The 19,295-nt window shown below is 38.2% G+C and overlaps 1 protein-coding gene across 2 annotated transcripts in view; it reads left to right on the top strand.

Moving 5' to 3' along the window:
* The window catches only part of Fbxl17 (F-box and leucine rich repeat protein 17), a 474,904-nt gene that overhangs the window by 157,089 nt on the left and 298,520 nt on the right, over positions 1 to 19,295 (top strand). For both annotated transcript variants that reach the window (XM_050153522.1, XM_050153524.1), the window contains one exon: positions 10,219 to 10,349. In XM_050153522.1, the coding sequence (XP_050009479.1) occupies positions 10,219 to 10,349 (131 nt within the window). The remainder of the gene's footprint in view (positions 1 to 10,218; positions 10,350 to 19,295) is intronic.

Genomic DNA, 19,295 nt, shown 5'->3' with positions numbered 1-19,295 from the left:
CTCTGGTATTTGTCTCCTGGGTGATTTTATATGGTGTCAAGTTGTCAATCACTCTTTAACACCACAGATATATGTATTTTGTTTTATTACTATATGTGTGCATTTCTAGACATCAATACATTTTATTCACTATTAATGATAAGCTAATGTTTGTACAAAACTAATTTATCATACACACACCCACACCCCACAATTTATACAGTTAGATATTAAATTTAGAAGCATAAATATCTTTTATGACTGATGACACCTAAATTCATCCAGTCTGTTCTTTGAGTATCTAGGCATTCAGACATAAAATATTAGAATGCCTTTATTACCTTCCCTCAAATACCTTTTAAAAACACAACATTCTTCTTTGAGAATTTCATAGTTTACTTTTCACAATTTTTTTCAGATTACAGCATAGTCACATCATTCCCATTTCTTTCCTCGTTCCAAATCCTCCCATATACCCTTCCTTCCTTTTTCTCTTTTAAATTCATGCCCCCTTTTTTTATTAATTGTGGTTACATATTTATATTTGTGTTTTGTTTATATTTATTTCTAAATATCATATGAATGTTTTTAAAATTTTCCACCTGCTCCTAATGTATAGTCAAGGTTCAGGCCAGATGTAAAGAATCTTTTAAGCAGTGTCAGGGAAGAGGATGAGAAGAAGACACCATGACTGCTGGATGGACCAGAGTTGTTTGTTTTGGAGTCTGTGGGGGACCCATTACCCAACTCCCAAATAAATTCATGGAGGCTTATTCTCTCATATGAATGCCTAGCCTTAGCTTGGCTTGTTTATAGCCATCTTTCTTTAACTTAACCTATCTGCCTTATACTTCTGGGCTTTTACCTTTTTCTATTCCTGTATACCTTTGTTGTTGTTTTCTTTTTCTTATTTTTTTGTTTTGTTTTTCAGACAGAGTTTCTCTGTAACTTTAGGAGCCTGTACTGGAACTCTGTAGACCAGGCTGGCCTCAAACTTACAGAGATATGCTGTATCTGCCTCCTGAGTGCTGGCATTAAAGGCATGCACCACCACTGCCCTGTATACTGTTCTTTACTTCTTACTCTGTGGCTTGCTGTGTAGCTGGGTGGCTTGTCTCTGGAGTCCTCCTCTCCTTTTCTTGCTTCTCTTCCCATATTTCTTCTCCTATTTATTCTCTGCCTGCCTGCCCAACCTATTCTTTCTCCTGACTTGCTATGGGCCTTTCAGCTCTTTATTAGACCAATCTGGTATTTTAGACAGGCAAAGTAACAGAGCTTCGCAGAGTTAAACAAATGCAGCAGAAAGGAATGCAACACATCTTTGAATCATTAAACAGATGCCCCATAGCAAAAGCAGATCTTCAGTTAACATTGCACAACAGAGTCTAAGAGCTGAGTCAGCTGATTTCAGATGTGTGTGTGAGAAGTTGTTCATGAGCATTGCCAGGGCTTGAGGGAGGGAGAGTACAGAGCAGGGAAGGGGGAGGTTTGGAGCAGCCAGAGGGGTGCTGAGTATTTGAGAGTAGAAACATGCCAGCCAGTGGTCTCCTCCCATAGGGCATAAATGACTAGAAATTGCTTGCTTTAAAACTTGTGCTAAGGCAAGTATATTTTCTGAGAACATTTTTTCTTTTCCCTAAAGTCACCAAGAACCTACAGAGAAGATGAGATCTGACCCAGATAATTAAATAATAGGAGAGTAAGAAGCAGCATTTTCAACTTATCCCAAATGAGTCCTGTGAGACCAGCCTGAAGCAGTGGCCACAGGTGACTAGGCACAGGGACAAGCACTCAAGTTTGCTGGGGGGAGGGGGGAGTTTGAGTTAGTTTATATGTTTCTAGAAAATGGTAGGGCATAGACACTAAAGGAGGCAGCATAAGGACTTTTCTTTCCTAGAGACTTTGGATATGGTGAGAGAGAGATGTCAGTAAAATGATTTAAGAAAGTTCATTGTGAACAGTGATATACAAGAAAGAGTCAGAGGGACAGCTCTGAGGAGAAGCAGGGTGGTAAAATACCCTAGAAAGCAAACCAGAGTGCTGAATCAAATGAGAGAGATCTCAGATGTGATAGGAGAATGGCAGAACTCAACCTGCAGGAGACAGAAGGTCATGGTGACTAAGTAGCCAATCGGTGTACTCTTCCCTGGAGAAGACTGTTTTCTCAGTCTCAGTATTCCTTAACTGCCTGTAGTCCTTTGTGTCAGATTGAGACCTCATGCTCTTTCCCCCATTCACTTTGCTTGTGTATTGCTTTCCTTGTTGAGCACAAACTTAGGTGGTCATATTGGTGAGACTTTTTGGGTGTAGCTTCTGAGACAGTCTCACAACAAACTCCCTGATCCTCCAAATCTTGTAATCTTTCTGCCCCTCTTCTGTAATGTCCCCTCAGCCTTAGGTGAGGAAGTGTTTTGTAGATGTAGCCATTGGTACTGGACATTACAATTCTGCATTTTGATTGGTTGTGGTTTCCTGTAGTAGGCTCCATCTATTGCAAAGAGACATTTTCTTGATGAAGGAACCACACTTAGCTATGAATATAAGGCTATAAATGTTTAGAATGTTTGAATGTAGTTAGGTATCATGCTGATTTAGTACAGTGGTGGTTGTAGGTTCTCTCCAAATGGTCAGCCCTGAAAACATATAGACAGAGCAGTTTATATTTAGGAATAATTTATATTATATATTTACTAAATACATATTATTCCTAAATATATGTAAGTTTTTCTAAATATAAACATTAAGTGTGCATGTAGCAACATTTAATGATAAAAAAGGGTCCATAAATTTGGAAGAGCAAGAAGGAGGGAGGAAAGGAAAAAGGATGCAATTATATTATAATCTCAAAAATAAAAGAAAAAAGAAAGCTATAATAATCAAAAATAACTTTAAAAGAATGTTGGAAAGGGCTGAGTATGGTGGCTCATGCCTTCAATCCTAGCAGAAACAGGTGGATCTCTGTGAGTTCAAGGACAGCTTGATCTATAAAAGCTAGTTCCAGGACAGGCTCCAAAGCTACAGAGAAACCTAGTCTTGAAAAACCACAAAAAGAAGAAGGAGATGGGGAAGGAGGAAGAGGAGGAGGAGGAAGAGGAGGAGGTTGGAAGGAACACATAGAAACATGCCTGAGTACTATTGTGGACTTGCCCTAGATTACAAGATTCTAGAATTCTTGTTTTCATACTTAGCATTAGTGGTCTTATTGTTTGTGCCATGCTTCAAAGTGATTTAAACACCTCCCAATTCTACTGTGGTGCTTCCAGCTTCATGATGTCATGGGAAGGATTTGTCTGATGTCATAAATGTGACGTATGAATCTTTTGATTACTATGCATAGCATTGCCAGCCTTGAACCAAAGCGCTGCACAGAAAGGGTGCTACTGTCCATCAGCTGCTCTTGTGCTCCTGTCAGACCTGGTCAGCGTGTGGATCTCTTCCTGTCTTCCAGATAGACAGCTTCTGTTTTCTCCTTTCTATTCCCAGCATTCTGAGTTTTCTCATTTTGTGGTTTTACTCTTCAAGATCTGTGACTCAGTCTTATTTATTTCCTCATGATGCCTTCCTCTAGCCCTCTCTGCCTTTGCCTTTGGGCTTCAGCCTGGTTTTCATCTTTACAGGCTTCTGGAAGTTTGGCTGTGTGATTGCTTAAGTTCCAGAACCAATGCCATTAGTCAGGCAGCCAGTCTTAACCTTGATTTTATTCCCCAGCAGTTATAACTGATTGCATAGGAACATACTCCTAATAAATGTAATGTGACAGAGCTAGGAGTTATTTAGGTACTAATTGTCATATATAGTTTGTTTTATACAGATTGTTTTATTGTTTTCAAAAATTATTACCTCCAATTGTTCTTATATTATCTTTGTACTTACTTTTTTATTTCTGTGATAAAATATCATGACTAAGACAACTCAAAGAAAGAAGGATTTATTTGAGGCTTTCATTCCAGACGGATGCGAGTTCTTCACCATCATGGCAGGGAGTCTGGCAGCATGAATGTTGAGAGCTCACATCCTGATACATAAACAGGAAGTAGAGAACACACTAAAATAGCGCCGGTCTTTGAAATCTTAAGTCTGTCCCCAATGACACAGTTTCTTCAATAGGGTCATACCTTCTAATCCTTCCCCAACAGTTCCACTAACTGATGACAAAGTATTCCAAAATGTGAACCTATAGGGCACATTCTGGTTCAAACCACTGAATTAGCCTAAAAGAGTGGGATATCCATTTGGCTTTTGCGACAACAGCCTGAGTCTACTAGTTGCATTTATTGTAGTCTGTAGATGTAATACGGTCACTCTGTTGTAATAAGAGCGGCAGGCTGCGTTCCTGACGCCCGGCTGCCTGCACGGCTAGCTTTATACCCGAAATAATTACACGGAAACTGTATTCTTTTAAACACTGCCTGGCCCATTAGTTCCAGCCTCTTATTGGCTAGCTCTTACATATTGATCTAACCCATTTCTAATAATCTGTGTAGCCCACGAGGTGGCTTACCAGGGAAGATCTTAACCTGCGGCTGTGTTGGGTGGGAGAATCATGGCGACTGCCTGACTCGGCTTTTTTCTCCCAGCATTCTGTCTGTCTACTCCGCCTGCCTAATTTTCTGTCCTATCAAGCCAAGCAATTTTCTTTATTAGTTAACCAATGAAAGCAACAGATAAGATACAAGACCCACCTCCATCAGTAGTCAGCTTGTATAATGTGGCCATCCCCATTTCTCCCTTCCTCCTTCCCTCCCACCCTTTCTTTCTTCCTCCCTTTCTTTCTCCCTCTCTTCCTTCTTGGGTGTGTATTTTGATCCTCCTATCTGGGCCTCCACAACTTCCACCCCTCCTTTTTTCTTCTTTCTCTTTCTTTCATCTTTTCTTTATCCTAAGAAAAATTTGAAGTCATTGTAGACATCTTTATAGTCCTCATTCCATGTTACCTAGGTAATGATTGGGTATCTCATTTTATATTTAAGTACAGACTTGGCCATACCAAGCAAAGATTAATTTTGTTCTTTTATGCAAATAGATACAAGTTATTTTTTTCCCTCACAATGCTGTTTTAAACTGAAAAGTGATTACTTACATCCACGTTCTGACTTAGGGTTTTTTTTTTTTTTTTTTACCTTATGATGTTTCTGAAAATAGGAGTGAGGCCTTCACAAGCTCCTGGTAAAAAGGCCCTACTTACTCAAATCCTTTGTGATTTGTATAACCCAAGACTACTGGTGAATTATAACAAAGCAAGTTTTTTAAAATATCAGTTTTCTAAATTAATTACCTGTTTCAGACTATGAGGAATTATTTTAGGTAGCTTTTTATGAAACACTGGAGGGCACTGTTATAATATTCCCTATCAAGGAAATGGATGTGATGAATTTGACAGGGTTGTTTGTGGAGTTTTGAATAGATGTTGGGTTCATCTTGTGATGATCTACTGGGACTTAGATTCCTCCAGCTGACTCTGGATATTGTTATATTTCTACTAGTATTGGTCAAAATGTTCATCAGGAAGACCCTGTGAACACATGCCAGTCAGGAACTACCAGATCACAAAGAATGAGCCTTAATGGGTCAAGTAATTTTCTGTGTTGTCCTGCAAAGCTCTGGTGTGAGAGCCTGTATGTGGTATACCTGTAAACTTCTAACGTCAGGATCATGAACATTCGGCAGTAACAGGCACAGATGGCTAGTGCCATCTTTTGGATGTGGAGAGTTCAAAAGTCAGTCAAACAAGACTTACGTTACCCATAGCTCAGCCCTGGTACTGCATTTTCCTGCTGTGGATTAGTTCCATGGGATGTCTGGATTTTTACAATTCTGTATGTAACCTGAGGGCCTGCTTGTTGGGGTTTCTGTCATGCCCAGTTCCCACAGTCGGTAAATCCCAAAGAGAATACACAGAAGTCTACATTAATCATAAACTGATTGGCCCATCAGCTCAGGCTTCTTATTAACTGTTATAACTTACAGTTAGCCCATTATTCTAGTATATCTTAGCCACATGGCTCAGTACCTTTTGGGGTGGGGTAGTTTACATCTTCCTTCTTCATAGTCTGGCCAGGACTGTGGAAAGACCTTCCTTCTTCCCAGAATACTCCTGTTCTCATTTCCCTGCCTCTACTTCCTGTCTGGTTGTCCCGCCTATACTTCCTGCCTGACTAATGGCCAATCAGCATTTATTTAAAACATAATTGACAGAATACAGAATTGTCCTGCACCATTTGTAACATAGTTTGGATTTGCTACCATCTCTCTCCCAGTCTGTTACCCATCTTGACCAGTTGCTTAGACCTTTGTGATCCTCAAGGCCTTCATTGCTATGAGGGAAAGTACTAGTACAAACAATTGGATATTTTCTTCCTTTTCTTTTTCTTTTGAACAGTTTTTATGTGCATATTTAATTTCTTTTTGAAAATGACTTCTGATTTTGGTAAAATATATTTTACCAAAAAATTGAAAAGGTTTACCAATTTAACCATTTTAAAATGCTTATTTCTTTGGCATTCATTACATTAATTTAATGTATTCAACCCTGGCTTCTTTTCAAATAGAGTTTCTCCTGCAACCGACATGCAGGATTCTTCTATTTGTATATGATACGTAACCAATAATTTAGCAGCTTCAGAAAGAATGGGTGCCACCTCACTGTTGACAGTTGTCTGTCTACTAAAGAGCTGCATTTCCTTATAGAGCTTGGGTTCACTTGAGTGTACTCACTGGAAGGAATCAGCTGTTAGCACTATAGGACTGATAGCCCTACTTTCCTGCTGGCCATAGCAAGGAACTGATCTTAGCTTCGAAAGGATCCTTGTAGTGACCTCCAAAGGCTCTCGGTGTCTCTGCTGAGCATGTCAGTTCTACCCAGGATCCTCTCCTTTTGATTCACTTGGTCAATGATTACAGCTGCAGAATCCTTTCACCTTTGCTTTTTCAGGAGAATCCCCTCCTACTTAGAGTTTCTTCTCATATGTGAGAGCAAAGACATTTCCCAAGCACTGGGGTTAGATTCTGCTTCTGGCACATGTTTGTTTTTGAAGTGTGCATCTGACTGAGAAGATGGGGGCCGAATTTTCTTTGTTGCCTGCCCATAGTTTCTTATAAATCATTACTATGCTACTTGTCTTGAAAAATGGTAGCCAGTCTATTGAAGAAAACGCTGGGACTTAAAGCTTTGTCCCCTTGCCACTACTGTCCACTCTGACTCTTGCAATCTTCGTATGTTCACTTGTTGTAAAGGGAGTGCACGTTCCACAGCTTTGCACCTTGCTCCCAGGTTATTGCTGCAGGCTGCTCTAATTTCCATTTGCCACATGGAAAGATGTCAGGTATTGGGAGGCGTGCAGACATCGCAGAAATACGAGTGTGAGCCCTTTGGAATTTTATTGAACTTCAATTGATTTATAGATTCTGGATTCTATCCTGTATTTTATATAGTTTTTCCTTTGTTTTGTTTACCTCTCAGCAGTGTAAACTGCAGAGAGGTAATGGTCGAGGATCAAAGGGTTAGGATTTTGTAGGTGACAGCTCCCATGTGGGGCCTGTCATGGTGTGTTGGTTATATGGTTGTAGTGAGGAGTCCCTAGAAGGAAGGGGTACTAGAGAAGCTAGATGACATTTGACTGGTCAGCTGCCTGGAGATGTTTGGACAGCCCAAAGGATTTTTGTTGTTGTTCTTGTTTTGGTGGTATTCTGTTTTTCAGATAGGGCCGAAAAACCACCCTGGCTGGCCTGGAACTCACAGAAGTCATCTGCTTCTGCCTCTCTAGCTCTGGGCTTAAAGGTGTGTGACACCTTTAATTAACTGCATGCAGCTCCATGCAGAATTGGCCCAGCAACTGTGAGTCTCTTTTCTCATAGTATGCTTCTGGTAGTGAGGCCCTCAGCCTCTACTGACCAGACAGGAACCCCTCAGAACTCCCTTCTTTCCTGCTCTTGCCTTCTCTCTGCAGTTTTGATATTTCTGGGTCTGGTGCTGTGCTGGATTCCACTTCACTGAACGTCTGACCTGACAGGCAGATTGTAAAGAGGCTTCTTAAAAGCTTTTCTCTGCAGAGGAAACCTTATGGCCCTTGAAGGAGCCACTGCGGAAACTTCTGCCTCTGGATTGTGTCCACAGTGACTGGTTTTCCATTTCTCTTTTCTCCCGCAGTTATGCAGCCTGCTTCAGAGAACAGAGACTCATGGTGTCTCAGCTCTGTGTGTAGCTTCTCTCATGTGATCTGAGATACAAAGTGAGTTTGGGAGCTGCCTGGCTGACTCCTCCCCAACTCCTACATGACTTTTCATGAACTGTGACAATACAGTAGCCACCAACTATACACAGATACAAAAATCAAAATATGAATGAATTGAAGACTCAGGTCTCGGAAACCTGGTCATGTTTATATTGCTCAACAGCTGCACGTGTACTACCATTACCATGGCTTTAGTGTCTGCTTCTCGGAGTATTTAAGCTGAATTGACAAAGGTGAGACTTGTCTGCTATGAGGCCTTTGGCAGTTGGGTCAAACTTACAATTCTGCTTCCTGTAGCAATAACCTTCCCCTAAGAACAATTTGATGGTGGTCTAGAGAAGACAAACTAGTCCTAGGAGAGCTCCTTCAAGTTGTGTAAATTCTGTGCCCTACTTTCTAACTGCTGCTGTGGTGAATTGTCACTTACTTAGCTTAAACTGCACAAATTTATTATTCCACTGTTGCCTAAATTAGATGTCTGTCTGTCCCAGGTCTTTCCAGGTAAAGTTGGGGTGTGGTCTGGGTTGGTTTGCCTTGTGAAAGCTCAACAACAGAGTCTGTGTGTTTTGCTTATTCAGGTATTGACAGAATTAAGCCCTTTGGGGCTGTAGGTTTTCATCCTTACTTTTCATGGCTGTCAGCCAAGAACCATGACTTTTCCCAGCATTGAACCCCTTGCACAAAGTCCCCACTCTCCATTTCCAGCTCCTGGGCAAGGCAGGCTGCACCGCTCTCATGGTTCAGATGCTGCTGTAGCTTCGGTCACATCTCTCTGAAGCCAGAGAAGATTCTCCACTTAGAAGTTCACCAATTAAATTGGACCTGGTTGATAATCTAGCTCCATCTCTCTATTTCAGGACAGTTCCTCTAATGGCATCTGGGCAGTCACTCTTGCCTTATAAGGTGGCAGAGTAAGGCATGCATATGTACACACGTGTTGTGTTAAGAGCGGAGCTGCGGGCTGCGTTCCTGCCACAGTGGCTCATGGCTGCCTGGCTAGCTTATGCCCCGAAATAATTACATGGAAACTGTATTCTTTTAAACACTGCTTGGCCCATTAGTTCTAGCCTCTTATTGACTAGCTCTTACATATTGATCTAACCCATTTCTAATAATCTGTGTAGCCCACGAGGTGGCTTACCAGGGAAGATCTTAACCTGCGTCTGTCTGGAGTGGGAGAATCATGGCGACTCACTGACTCAGCTTCTTTCTCCCAGCATTTTGTTCTGTGTCTACTCCGCCTATCTAAATTCTACCCTATCAGAGGGCCAAGCAGTTTTCTTTATTAGTTAACCAATGAAAGCAACAGATAAGATACAAGACCTACCTCCATCACACATGTGCTTTCATGTTAGTTCTTTTGTTTGTTACTAAGCAAAAAATTTTGAAACCGTACCTTATTTGAAGTGGGTAATCAAAACCCTGACATCTTTATGTAAATATTATTAATTTACCTTCTGAGACTGTACATCAGGGGAAACTAGGGATCATAAAAATGAATGAGAGAAATGAGGAAATAGGGGTTGGCATGGTACAGTAAAACGTGTGACTCTCATAGTCCCAACTCAGAGTATTGTCAGGACACCTCTGAGTTGATTATGTGTATTTCATAGAATAAAATGAGAGAACTTGTATAAAAGTGATGTTTTAGTTTTGAAGATAAACGCTGAAATGTGTGAAGATTAACACTGCATGAAGTTATCAGCTGTAGGTACTTTCTGTGATGTGTTCAGCAGCTTCTCTACTTATTTTACAACAGGTTGCTAGTTCTTCATTTTAAAGGTGCTTCAGTAAAATCTTTTTTATGTTTTGCCTATTCATATATACATTATAGATTTCAATGGTTATTCAAAGTATTCTCTGTAAAATACTTCGATATTTAATTGAATGCTAGACTATCTCATGTACAGCAGAGGTGCTACTCCTATTGCATGAGAAATGATAGTATAACTTTTGAGAATTAACTTGGACTTATTTTTTTATCTTTCATTTTTTTTTATGTCATTAGCTGAGAAACCTTTCCAGTTTGGATCTCCGTCATATCACTGAACTGGACAATGAAACTGTGATGGAAATCGTCAAGAGGTGCAAAAATCTTAGCTCTCTGAACCTCTGTCTGAACTGGATCATAAATGACAGGTAACTATTGGAACATCTAGACATGTGTCCAGAGGAAAGCCAGGCAGATACGCTTATCACTGTAACAAGACATGGCAGTATCATGTATAGCGGCATGCAGCTATGTCTCTGAAAATCTAGACGCACACTTTGATGCATTCGCTGCTTTAAGTGCAGCCAGGTTTTTATGTGCTTCAGCACTGGCATGTTTGGACAGATACAAAAGCGGTTGTGTTAACTTGTTTTTGTTATTCATGAAGCATATATGGTTTGTCTTTTTTAAGGTCTTGAGAGTTTTGTGTTGTTTGTTATGGTTTGTTTACCTTACCCATGATTCTGAGGAATTACCTCAAACATTTGAGCATTTGACCTTTTCTTAATGATGATTGCATTTCGTACAACTTGGATTTTTTCCTTCCTTCTTTCCTTCTTTTCTTTCTTTCTGGGTTTTCTTTGTTTTCTTTTGTTTGTTTGTTTCTTTTTTCTAGACAGGGTTTCTCTCTGTTTATAATCTTTGCTGTCCTGGAACTCAATTTGTAGTTGAAACAAGCCTCAAACTCACAGAGATCCCTCTGCCTCCCGAGTGCTGGGATTAAAGGTGCATTCTACTATCGCCTGGCTTACAATTTACATTTCTTATAAATGTAAGTTGTTTTAAACTGAATCAGGTGATTAGCAATTTAATATATAATTTACAATGTGTAAAATGGAGAATCTCTTCTTTTAAATAACTGTAAGCCCATTTTTCTCGTAAAATATCACATTGATAAAGCATACCTCTTGCAAGTAGACTTTGATAATGCAGACACGTGTGTGATGGCCCCACCCATGCTGAGGAGGTAGGCATTTGAGTATAGTCATGAAACTGGAGCCTGGTCCCACCACCCACCTGCTTTTCAAAACAGGTGGAATTTTGTTGTCGTTGTTTTGTTTTTGTTTTGTTGTTATTTGAGACATAAATCTTTGTGTAGCAAGATAGGCCATTACAGAAAATTTGCTTTCTGAATAAAACATTCTGTTCCATCTAAAATTAGTGACTATTTTTATAGAAATGTTTTACAAGTTGGAGAAATAAAGTCTCATTTAATCTAATAATGCTTTTAAATTAAGACTTTTCTGTAGTTGGTTTTTCTTTACTCTTTTGGCTCTTTGCTTTTTGGGGACCCCGTACCCAGTTCCCAAATAATCACACGGAATCTTATTAAAAAGCCCAGTCTTAACTTGACTTATTTCTAGCCAGTTTTCCTTGATTTATCCTATCTACTTTTTCCTTCTGGGCTTTTACCTTTTTTATTTCTGTATTTCTTACTCTACTTCCTACTCTGTGGCTTACTTTTGTAGTTGGGTGACTGGTCGCAGGAGCCTTCCTTTCTTTCTCCTCTTTTTTTGCTCCTAGATCTTCTCCCAGATTTCTCCTCTAATATATTCTCTCTGCCTGTCAACCCTGCCTCTTTTCTCCTGACTTGTTATTGGCCATTAAGCTCTTTATTAGATCAGTCAGTTGTTCTAGATGGGCAAAGTAACACAGCTTCCAAGAGTTAAACAAATGCAACATAAAAAAATGCAACATGTTTTTGCATCATTAAACAAATGTTCCACAGCATAAAAAATATAACACAGGTTAAAATAATATTCTAAAATGCTCTCTATCCTCTTATTTTTTAGTTTCTTTTTATCCTTTAAAATAAAGTGATATAGATATCATTTTCCCAATTATAGCAAGTTATAATAATTTTAGATTGCCCTAAATTATTCTTTTACGTTATATAATAGTCTCCATGTGATTTTTAATAAAATTTTTGTAGTAAATTTCTTTCATTTATTTGTTAGTTAAAAGTTTTTACTGATACATAAAAGTTACAATTAAATATATTTATTAGGTCTTCTGTAAAGCTTTAATGTATATTTAAATGATGTGATGTTTAAATAAGGGTAAGTAAATCTGTCTCCTAAAGCATTTATCATTTTTTTGAAAAAGGCAAAACTGCAACAGCCACACTGTATTCTTCTTGTCTTTTAAAAATACCACAGTACATTATTGCTGTCTACCATCAGAGCCTTGAGCCTCTGACTTTTGTGTAATTTATGGCCAGCTACTTTGGTCCTCTTAATTCCTAGAAGGCAAGATTTTGCATTTTCCTCTAAGGATGGAGAGCATGCAACTCTTGTCTTTCTTGCTTGGCTTACTTTACTTAACATGATAGCCAGTTCTATCCATGTTGTTCTATGACAGGATTTCAAAGGCAAAGTGAGGTTCATTCCAGTTCCTTTTCTATGAGAGGTCACTAACCCAGGCCATTATGCTGATTAGTAGTCTATCACTGACCAATATCCCCAGCGCTTTTTGCGGGCAATATGGGGTGGGGCAAGGGAGTGATTAGTATATCATTGTAAAAATGTACTGTTCTTTAAAAGCTTAAAGATTTTTTTCTATTAATGGGTTGACGGATACAGAGATTGCTTCCTTTCTTGAATATAACAAACATGTTGAGCGCAGTGTGCTTTTCTTTCCTGGTTTCATTGGACAAGTGTCCAGCAGTGCATCACGGGAGCCTGTGGTCGCCCCATTTGTAGGCTCGTCAGGAGCACCATACTGCTTGCCCTAATTGCTGTAATTATATTTCCACTAACCATGCATGGAGAGCCTACGTCTTGTGTGATTTTGCCAGAGATTATCTTTTCACTTTCTTTTTTCTTAGTCGTCCTTCTTACTAAGTGGGTAACATAGGGGGTTATTTTGCTTCCCACTGAAGAACTCCCAGTCCTGCTCACTACAAAGACAACAGGCATAGCTCACGAAGTCTAGTTCTGTCTGAGACTGACAATTAGTGAGGCTTAACCTTTGTGTGTCTATAAAAAGGTCTGTTGCCCATTTTTAAAACCAGGCTATTTGGGTTTGTTGTTGAGTTCCATGTACTTGGGTTCCTTCCCTGTTGTGACATACAGTTTCTGAGTGCTTTCTCCGAGTCTGAGTTGTGACATACAGTTTCTGAGTGCTCTCTCCGAGTCGATGGATTTCTTTTCACTCTGACGTTTCCTTTGCTGTGTGGAACGCTTCAGTTTGATGTCATCTTCTTGGTCACTCTTTGCTTGTGTTTCCTGTACAAACACCTTCCTAGTACAACATCATATAGCCCCTTTCCATTTTCTTATTGCTGTTTCACAGGTTTGGTTTTTTTTTTTTCTTTTACATCTTTACGTAGTCAAATTTCTCCTAAAATGTACTGATTTTTTTTTCAAATTTTCTTTAAAAATCTAATGCCCTTTTAAAGAATTATAAAGAGTCAAAAATTTTAAATGTATTTGTTGTTTCTGATAATATTTACTTTACAAAGTAGGCTAAATAGTTAAAGAAAATTGAGTGATATCAATATAAAAGTTAAGTGTCTCCATTATCAATATTCTAATTTGCAGACAATTTAATAACAACATACTCTAATAACTTTTCATGACAAGTAATAAAATAAAATATATAAACATCTTGTGTTTCTATCTGTTTAATATTTAGAGAAGTTTCTTAGCAATATATTGAAGTAAAAGAAAGAGCAGTCATTCTTCAGCAATGTGATTATTCCACAGTTTTCTGTACACGTGACCGAGGCGTCATATAAATCAAGAGAACCAGTAATCAGAGAATGCTGTAACTCATAAATATTATGAAATCTGTCAATTCATAGCAATTATCTGCTAAGTGAACACTTTACATAGGTTTGCTCAGGGATCTTAATCTTCTAGGTCTTCAAACACTTTGCCCAAACTGGGGACTTATATGGAAAAATAAGCAGCCTTTAATTTGCTTTTTCTTCCTTTGTCAGGCTTTATGGGCACAACTTCTTGCTCCCTCTCTCTCTCTCTCTCTTTTTTTTTTGTACTTATCTGTAATGGTTATTTAGTGTTTGATTCTAAATATAATAAGTACCATGGAGATTTATTTCCAAGGAATGAAAGTGTATTTTTATGTTTTTAATGGAAAAGTTTGGATTAATTGAGAAAACATGCATTTTAATGAGCCGAGCAGTAGAGTTATAAGGATCAGACTCTTTTAGTTTTAATTACACTACTTGCACTTATCCTGTGTACTGTAATAGAAGTTTCAGACATTAAAACCCACTTTGCAATATCATCTAAATTACTCATCTCATTGTTCTTGCCATACTGTATTACTAAGCTAAGTAATATTTGTAATTATATTGGTATAAATCTAGGACGTGCCATCAGACTTAATTATGATCGCAGCACTTAGCTGAGATGGGGTAGTAACCTTTCATAGAGAGAGCACTGGAAGGCACTAATGCATTTAGCCTATCAATTAGCTTCTGTTTTACATTTCTTCACCCTTACTATACTTTAGTAAATCAGGAAGCAGTGCTAAGTACTTGGTGCTGTGTCTCAAAAAATGGGGCACTGAGCTTGTTCTGCTGTAAGGGTCATCCATCTCTTTAGGCGATATAAGACTTCACATTAATAATGGGTTCGATAAGGATAGAGTGGAGGAATGTAACTTTTATTGCACAGGTAATTGATAGATTTTTACACGCATTCTCATTTAAGCCTTTCAACATCTTTCATTCAAGGAAAGGCCAAATTACTCCTATTAAATTTAGATCATTTGTTTGATTTTTTTTTGATTTTTTAGATTAATGTGTTTTCTATAATTGTTACTACGAAAACTGACAAACAAGAAAATGTTAATGAATTATCCATTAGTTTTCTATTTCATAGATGGAACTAATCCATTATTAATATATGGAAAATTCTTATATTTATGTTTTTGGTAGGAACTCATTATTTTCTTTGTTTTAGAACAGTGATTCTCAAACTGTGAGTCATTATCCATTTGGGGACCACATATCAGTTATCCTGAATATCAAATATTCACAATTCATAACAGTAAATTGCAGTTATCAAGTAACAACAAAATAATGCAATGATTGGGGTCACTATAGCTTGAAGAGCTGTATTAAAAAGGGCTATAGCATTAGGAAGGTTGAGAACCACTGCTCTAGAGCTTAGATATTATTTATGGATTTCTATATAAAAACCCTAATTCTATTTCAATGCAGTCCTGGGTTAATAAACTTTAGTGGTCTTAGTTTTTCTACATTTAAAGTTCTTGTCTGAGACTTTTTAAAAAAAAAAGTTAAACATTTAAAATTGTATAATGATTAAACACTGTTCACGTATTGATCATTGTATCTGGTTGCTTTTTGTTGTTTGTTGTTTGGTTGGGTTTTTGTGGTGGTAGAATTAAAAATGGGGTTTCACAGGTGCTGCATTAAAGTCTTACCACTGAGCCATAGCCCAGAACTTACAGTTTAGCATTATGTAGTCTTGAAATTGATCTGTGTGACTAAGACATGCTGTTCTCTTTCTTTGCTCTTTCCTAAAAGCACTTTTTGCATTGAGCAGATTGCACAACATGGTATTTCCTAGAAGTCAGAAGGATGGTCAAGTAGTTATTTGACATTTATCATTGCTGTTAAATACAAATACAATCCAGGTGTTCTATGAAAAGAGAATATGAACTACTTGTATCTGTGATTTAAATTAAACACCTGGTTATTATTTCTTCTCTATTCTTTCTGACTCCAAGCTTATTGAAGTATTTATCTGTATCTGACATAAATCTTTTGTTATTTTCCATTTAGTTTGGTCTTTCCAGTTTTTTTTCTGTGTAACTGACACAGAATCCAAAAGCTGTACATTTAGGTATAAAAGGGTAATATATAAACATTTGAATGGTTCTAAGCTTCTTATAGCAATATGATTATAATAGTTTATACATGGAAATTTTTGTCCTGCACCTGCTGAGTCCCAAAGGGATACCCAGAGGTTTACATGAATTATAAACTGTTTGGCCTTTTAGCTCAGGCTTATTATTAACTAACTCTTAAAACTTAAATTAACCCATAATTCTTGTCTAGGTTTAACCTTGTGGCTTGGTACCTTTTCTCAGTGAGGCATTCTCATCTTGCTTCCTTTGCATCTGGCTGGTGACTGTGTATCTGCCTTTCTTCTTCACAGAATTCTCCTAGTCTGATTGCTCTGCCTATACTTTCTGCCTGGTTACTGGCCAGTTGTCTTTTATTAAACCAATACTTATGACAAATCTTTACAGTGTACAAGAATATTAAAAAGAATTGCCTTGATTTAAATATTTAATGTCAAAAATGTAATTTTTCTATTTTAAATTTTTAACAGTGGTCCTAAAAAATACGTTAGTTTCATTCTTGTGATCTGTATCTTCTTTTATCAAATGACCCTTTGATTGGCAGCCCGCTGTGTTGCTGATGAAAACAGTGTAAAATAATAATGTGAGAGAAATGAAAGGTTGTCTGGCAGCCACTAGCCAATGTTACAAGGGTACAGCAAAGCCAGGCTCAGCTCTTGTGATAACAGATTACTCTTTATTCGGTAGCATGTCATGTAGTTTATGGTTTTGGAGGTCGAAAGTCCAATGGAGAATGGCGCATGTGCCTGACTTTGGGTGAGGTTCTCTAAATGGAGGCCTAATAAAGGCAGAAACAGATCACATGGTAAGCCAAGAAGTCAGAGAAAGATTGGAGGCCAGGCAAGAACTAGCATTAGCCTTAAAGGTCCACTGGTTCAACACAGGTACACCAAGAACTCAGCTGCTAACATGGATGACATTCTCAGTCATACCCAAACCTTAGCAGTGGTTGCTGAAGCAAACTATCATTGCCATAACTTGTTGGGCTAGTCTTTTATTTCCATAAAAGGCTTTACTCTAAAATATGGAGATTTTGGACTGGACAGATGGCTCAGAGGTTGAGAGCACTGATTGCTCTTCCAGAGGTCCTGAGTTCAATTCCCAGCAACCACATGGTGGCTCACAACCATCTGTAATGGGGTCTGGTGCCCTCTTCTGGCCTGCAGGCATACACACAGACAGAATATTGTATACATGATAAATAAATAAATCTTAAAACATGGAGATTTTTATATCTTCTCTCTTACGTCTACTTTCTATGTGGTACACAGTAAGGTTTTTTGTTTTGTTTCTTTAAGATAATTTACATGAAAATTCTGAACTCTAGTCTTCCTTTGTAAGTTTTGGATTAGCCTGTCTTTTTACCAGCAATGTCTTCAGCGTGAGAATGGTCTGTTGATCAGTTTCTTCCACATATTTTATTTGTCTTTATCCTAGCCATCTTAGAAACTGATTTTATCAAACTATAGAACGTAGAGGCCCGTGGGATGACTTGGTGGTTTCGAATATTTCTTGTTCTTCTATGGGTCCTGAGTTTGGTTCTCAACTACTTGTAATTCCAGCTTCAGAGGATCCAGTGTCTTGTGGGCACCTGCCCAAATGTATTGCATATTTGCATAGACAGAGATACACATAGTTCTTTGAAAATTGATCCTAATAAATACATTAACAGTTAATAGAGTTAATTGTTTTGCCTCGTTTAGTTCTTCCTTGTTATTGCTGTCATTTCCGACATCAGGACTTTGCCCAGCAGGTGGAAGACACAGAGGAAGACCCAATTCAGCTTTAATAGGTGAATCTTTTATTTCATTAGCAGACTTCCAATTTGGGAAGTAAGCAGGACTATTATAAAACTATTTATTGTATTGTTGGCACAGACGAACTACTCTTCTAAACTATTTCCAGCTTCAAAGCTATGAGTTACTTAGTTAATTTGGTGCTGGGATTAAACTCATTGTCAAATGCATTCTGGGCATGTGTTCTACCACTGAGCTACATCCTTTGTTTACAGCCATTTTAGGTGGATTTTTGTTTGTTTGCTTGTTTGTTTTAGAGAATTAATAGGTATTGCTTAGATTTGATTCATGGTTCCTTTGCCATTAGCATCAAGTCCTAGCTCTCTCTTTTTTTTCTTTTCTCTCTTCTCTATTCTCCTACAGAAAATAACATATCCCTTTGTAATGCTCTTGAGTTTATGTGACTTAAAATTGTAGATTGACAGATGCAACAGTACACCTCTCAGTAATACTGACAGCACCCAGCTCATATAAAGCTCAATGAGCTTTTATATAAAGATTTTTCTAACTCCCTTGATCATCTCTGGATGTTTATTCTGTTTCTTCTTTCAAATTTCCGTTGATTCAATAAAAAGCAGTGATATTTAGAATTAAAGTTCAGAGAGGATTTGAGCAGGTGTTGGTGGTATAAAATATTTGCTGAGTGCCCATTGTGTTTTATTTCCAAGAATTGTTTTGTGAACATATGCTATATATTGTATTTATAAGTGCTCAAGGACTGAGGGGATAATCTACCATCTTCCAGTGAATGTCATGTCACAATGGACTTAGACTTTTATTTCATTTCAATCCCCTAATATTACTTAATTCTCATAGAACTTGAGGTTTAAAGGTTGCCCAAGGGGACAGACCTAGCTAGCATGGTTGAATTTGAGCTTGAGACTATTTTACTTTCTATTAAAGTTAAGCATTTTGGAGGAGTAGATGCTTTTCAGCTTGGAACATTGGGAAGTTGGAGCAATTTTCTTCTCTCATAGCCTGGAAACTTAGAAATAAAAAGGAAATAAAAACGTGCCATTGCTGTGTGTAGTGCCAGTGTCTTGGGAAGATGAGGCAGGGAGCTTATTTGAGCCAAAGAGTCTCACACCAGCCTATGCACCAGCCAGTCTCATCTCTTCGGAAACTAGTTAGTTGATGCTAACCATTGTGGCATCTATGTGGTAGTGTTTGTACTACTGCTAGTCTTCCTCTAGGATATGGAACAGTTTGGATACTAGTGTGTCTTACTTTTCTATCAATATTATAGAACACCACGCAAAGGTAATTTTAAAGGAAAGCATTTAATCAGAGATCCCGATTCTAGATATTGTAGAGTCCAAGACCATCCTTTCTAGCATGACAGCCTGTAGGAAGACATGGCATTGGAGCAGTAGCTGAAAGCAGCCGTCACAAGGGTTGGGGTAGGGGGGAGAGAGAGAGAGAGAGAGAGAGAGAGAGAGG

This window comes from Alexandromys fortis, unplaced genomic scaffold (genome assembly GCF_014885135.2).
Source record: "Alexandromys fortis isolate MF-2015 unplaced genomic scaffold, M_Fortis_MF-2015_v1.1 scaffold_61, whole genome shotgun sequence".
Classification (NCBI taxonomy): domain Eukaryota; kingdom Metazoa; phylum Chordata; class Mammalia; order Rodentia; family Cricetidae; genus Alexandromys; species Alexandromys fortis.
The sequence above is the reverse complement of the archived record's forward strand: the minus strand, read 5'-3'. Positions and strand labels throughout refer to the sequence as shown.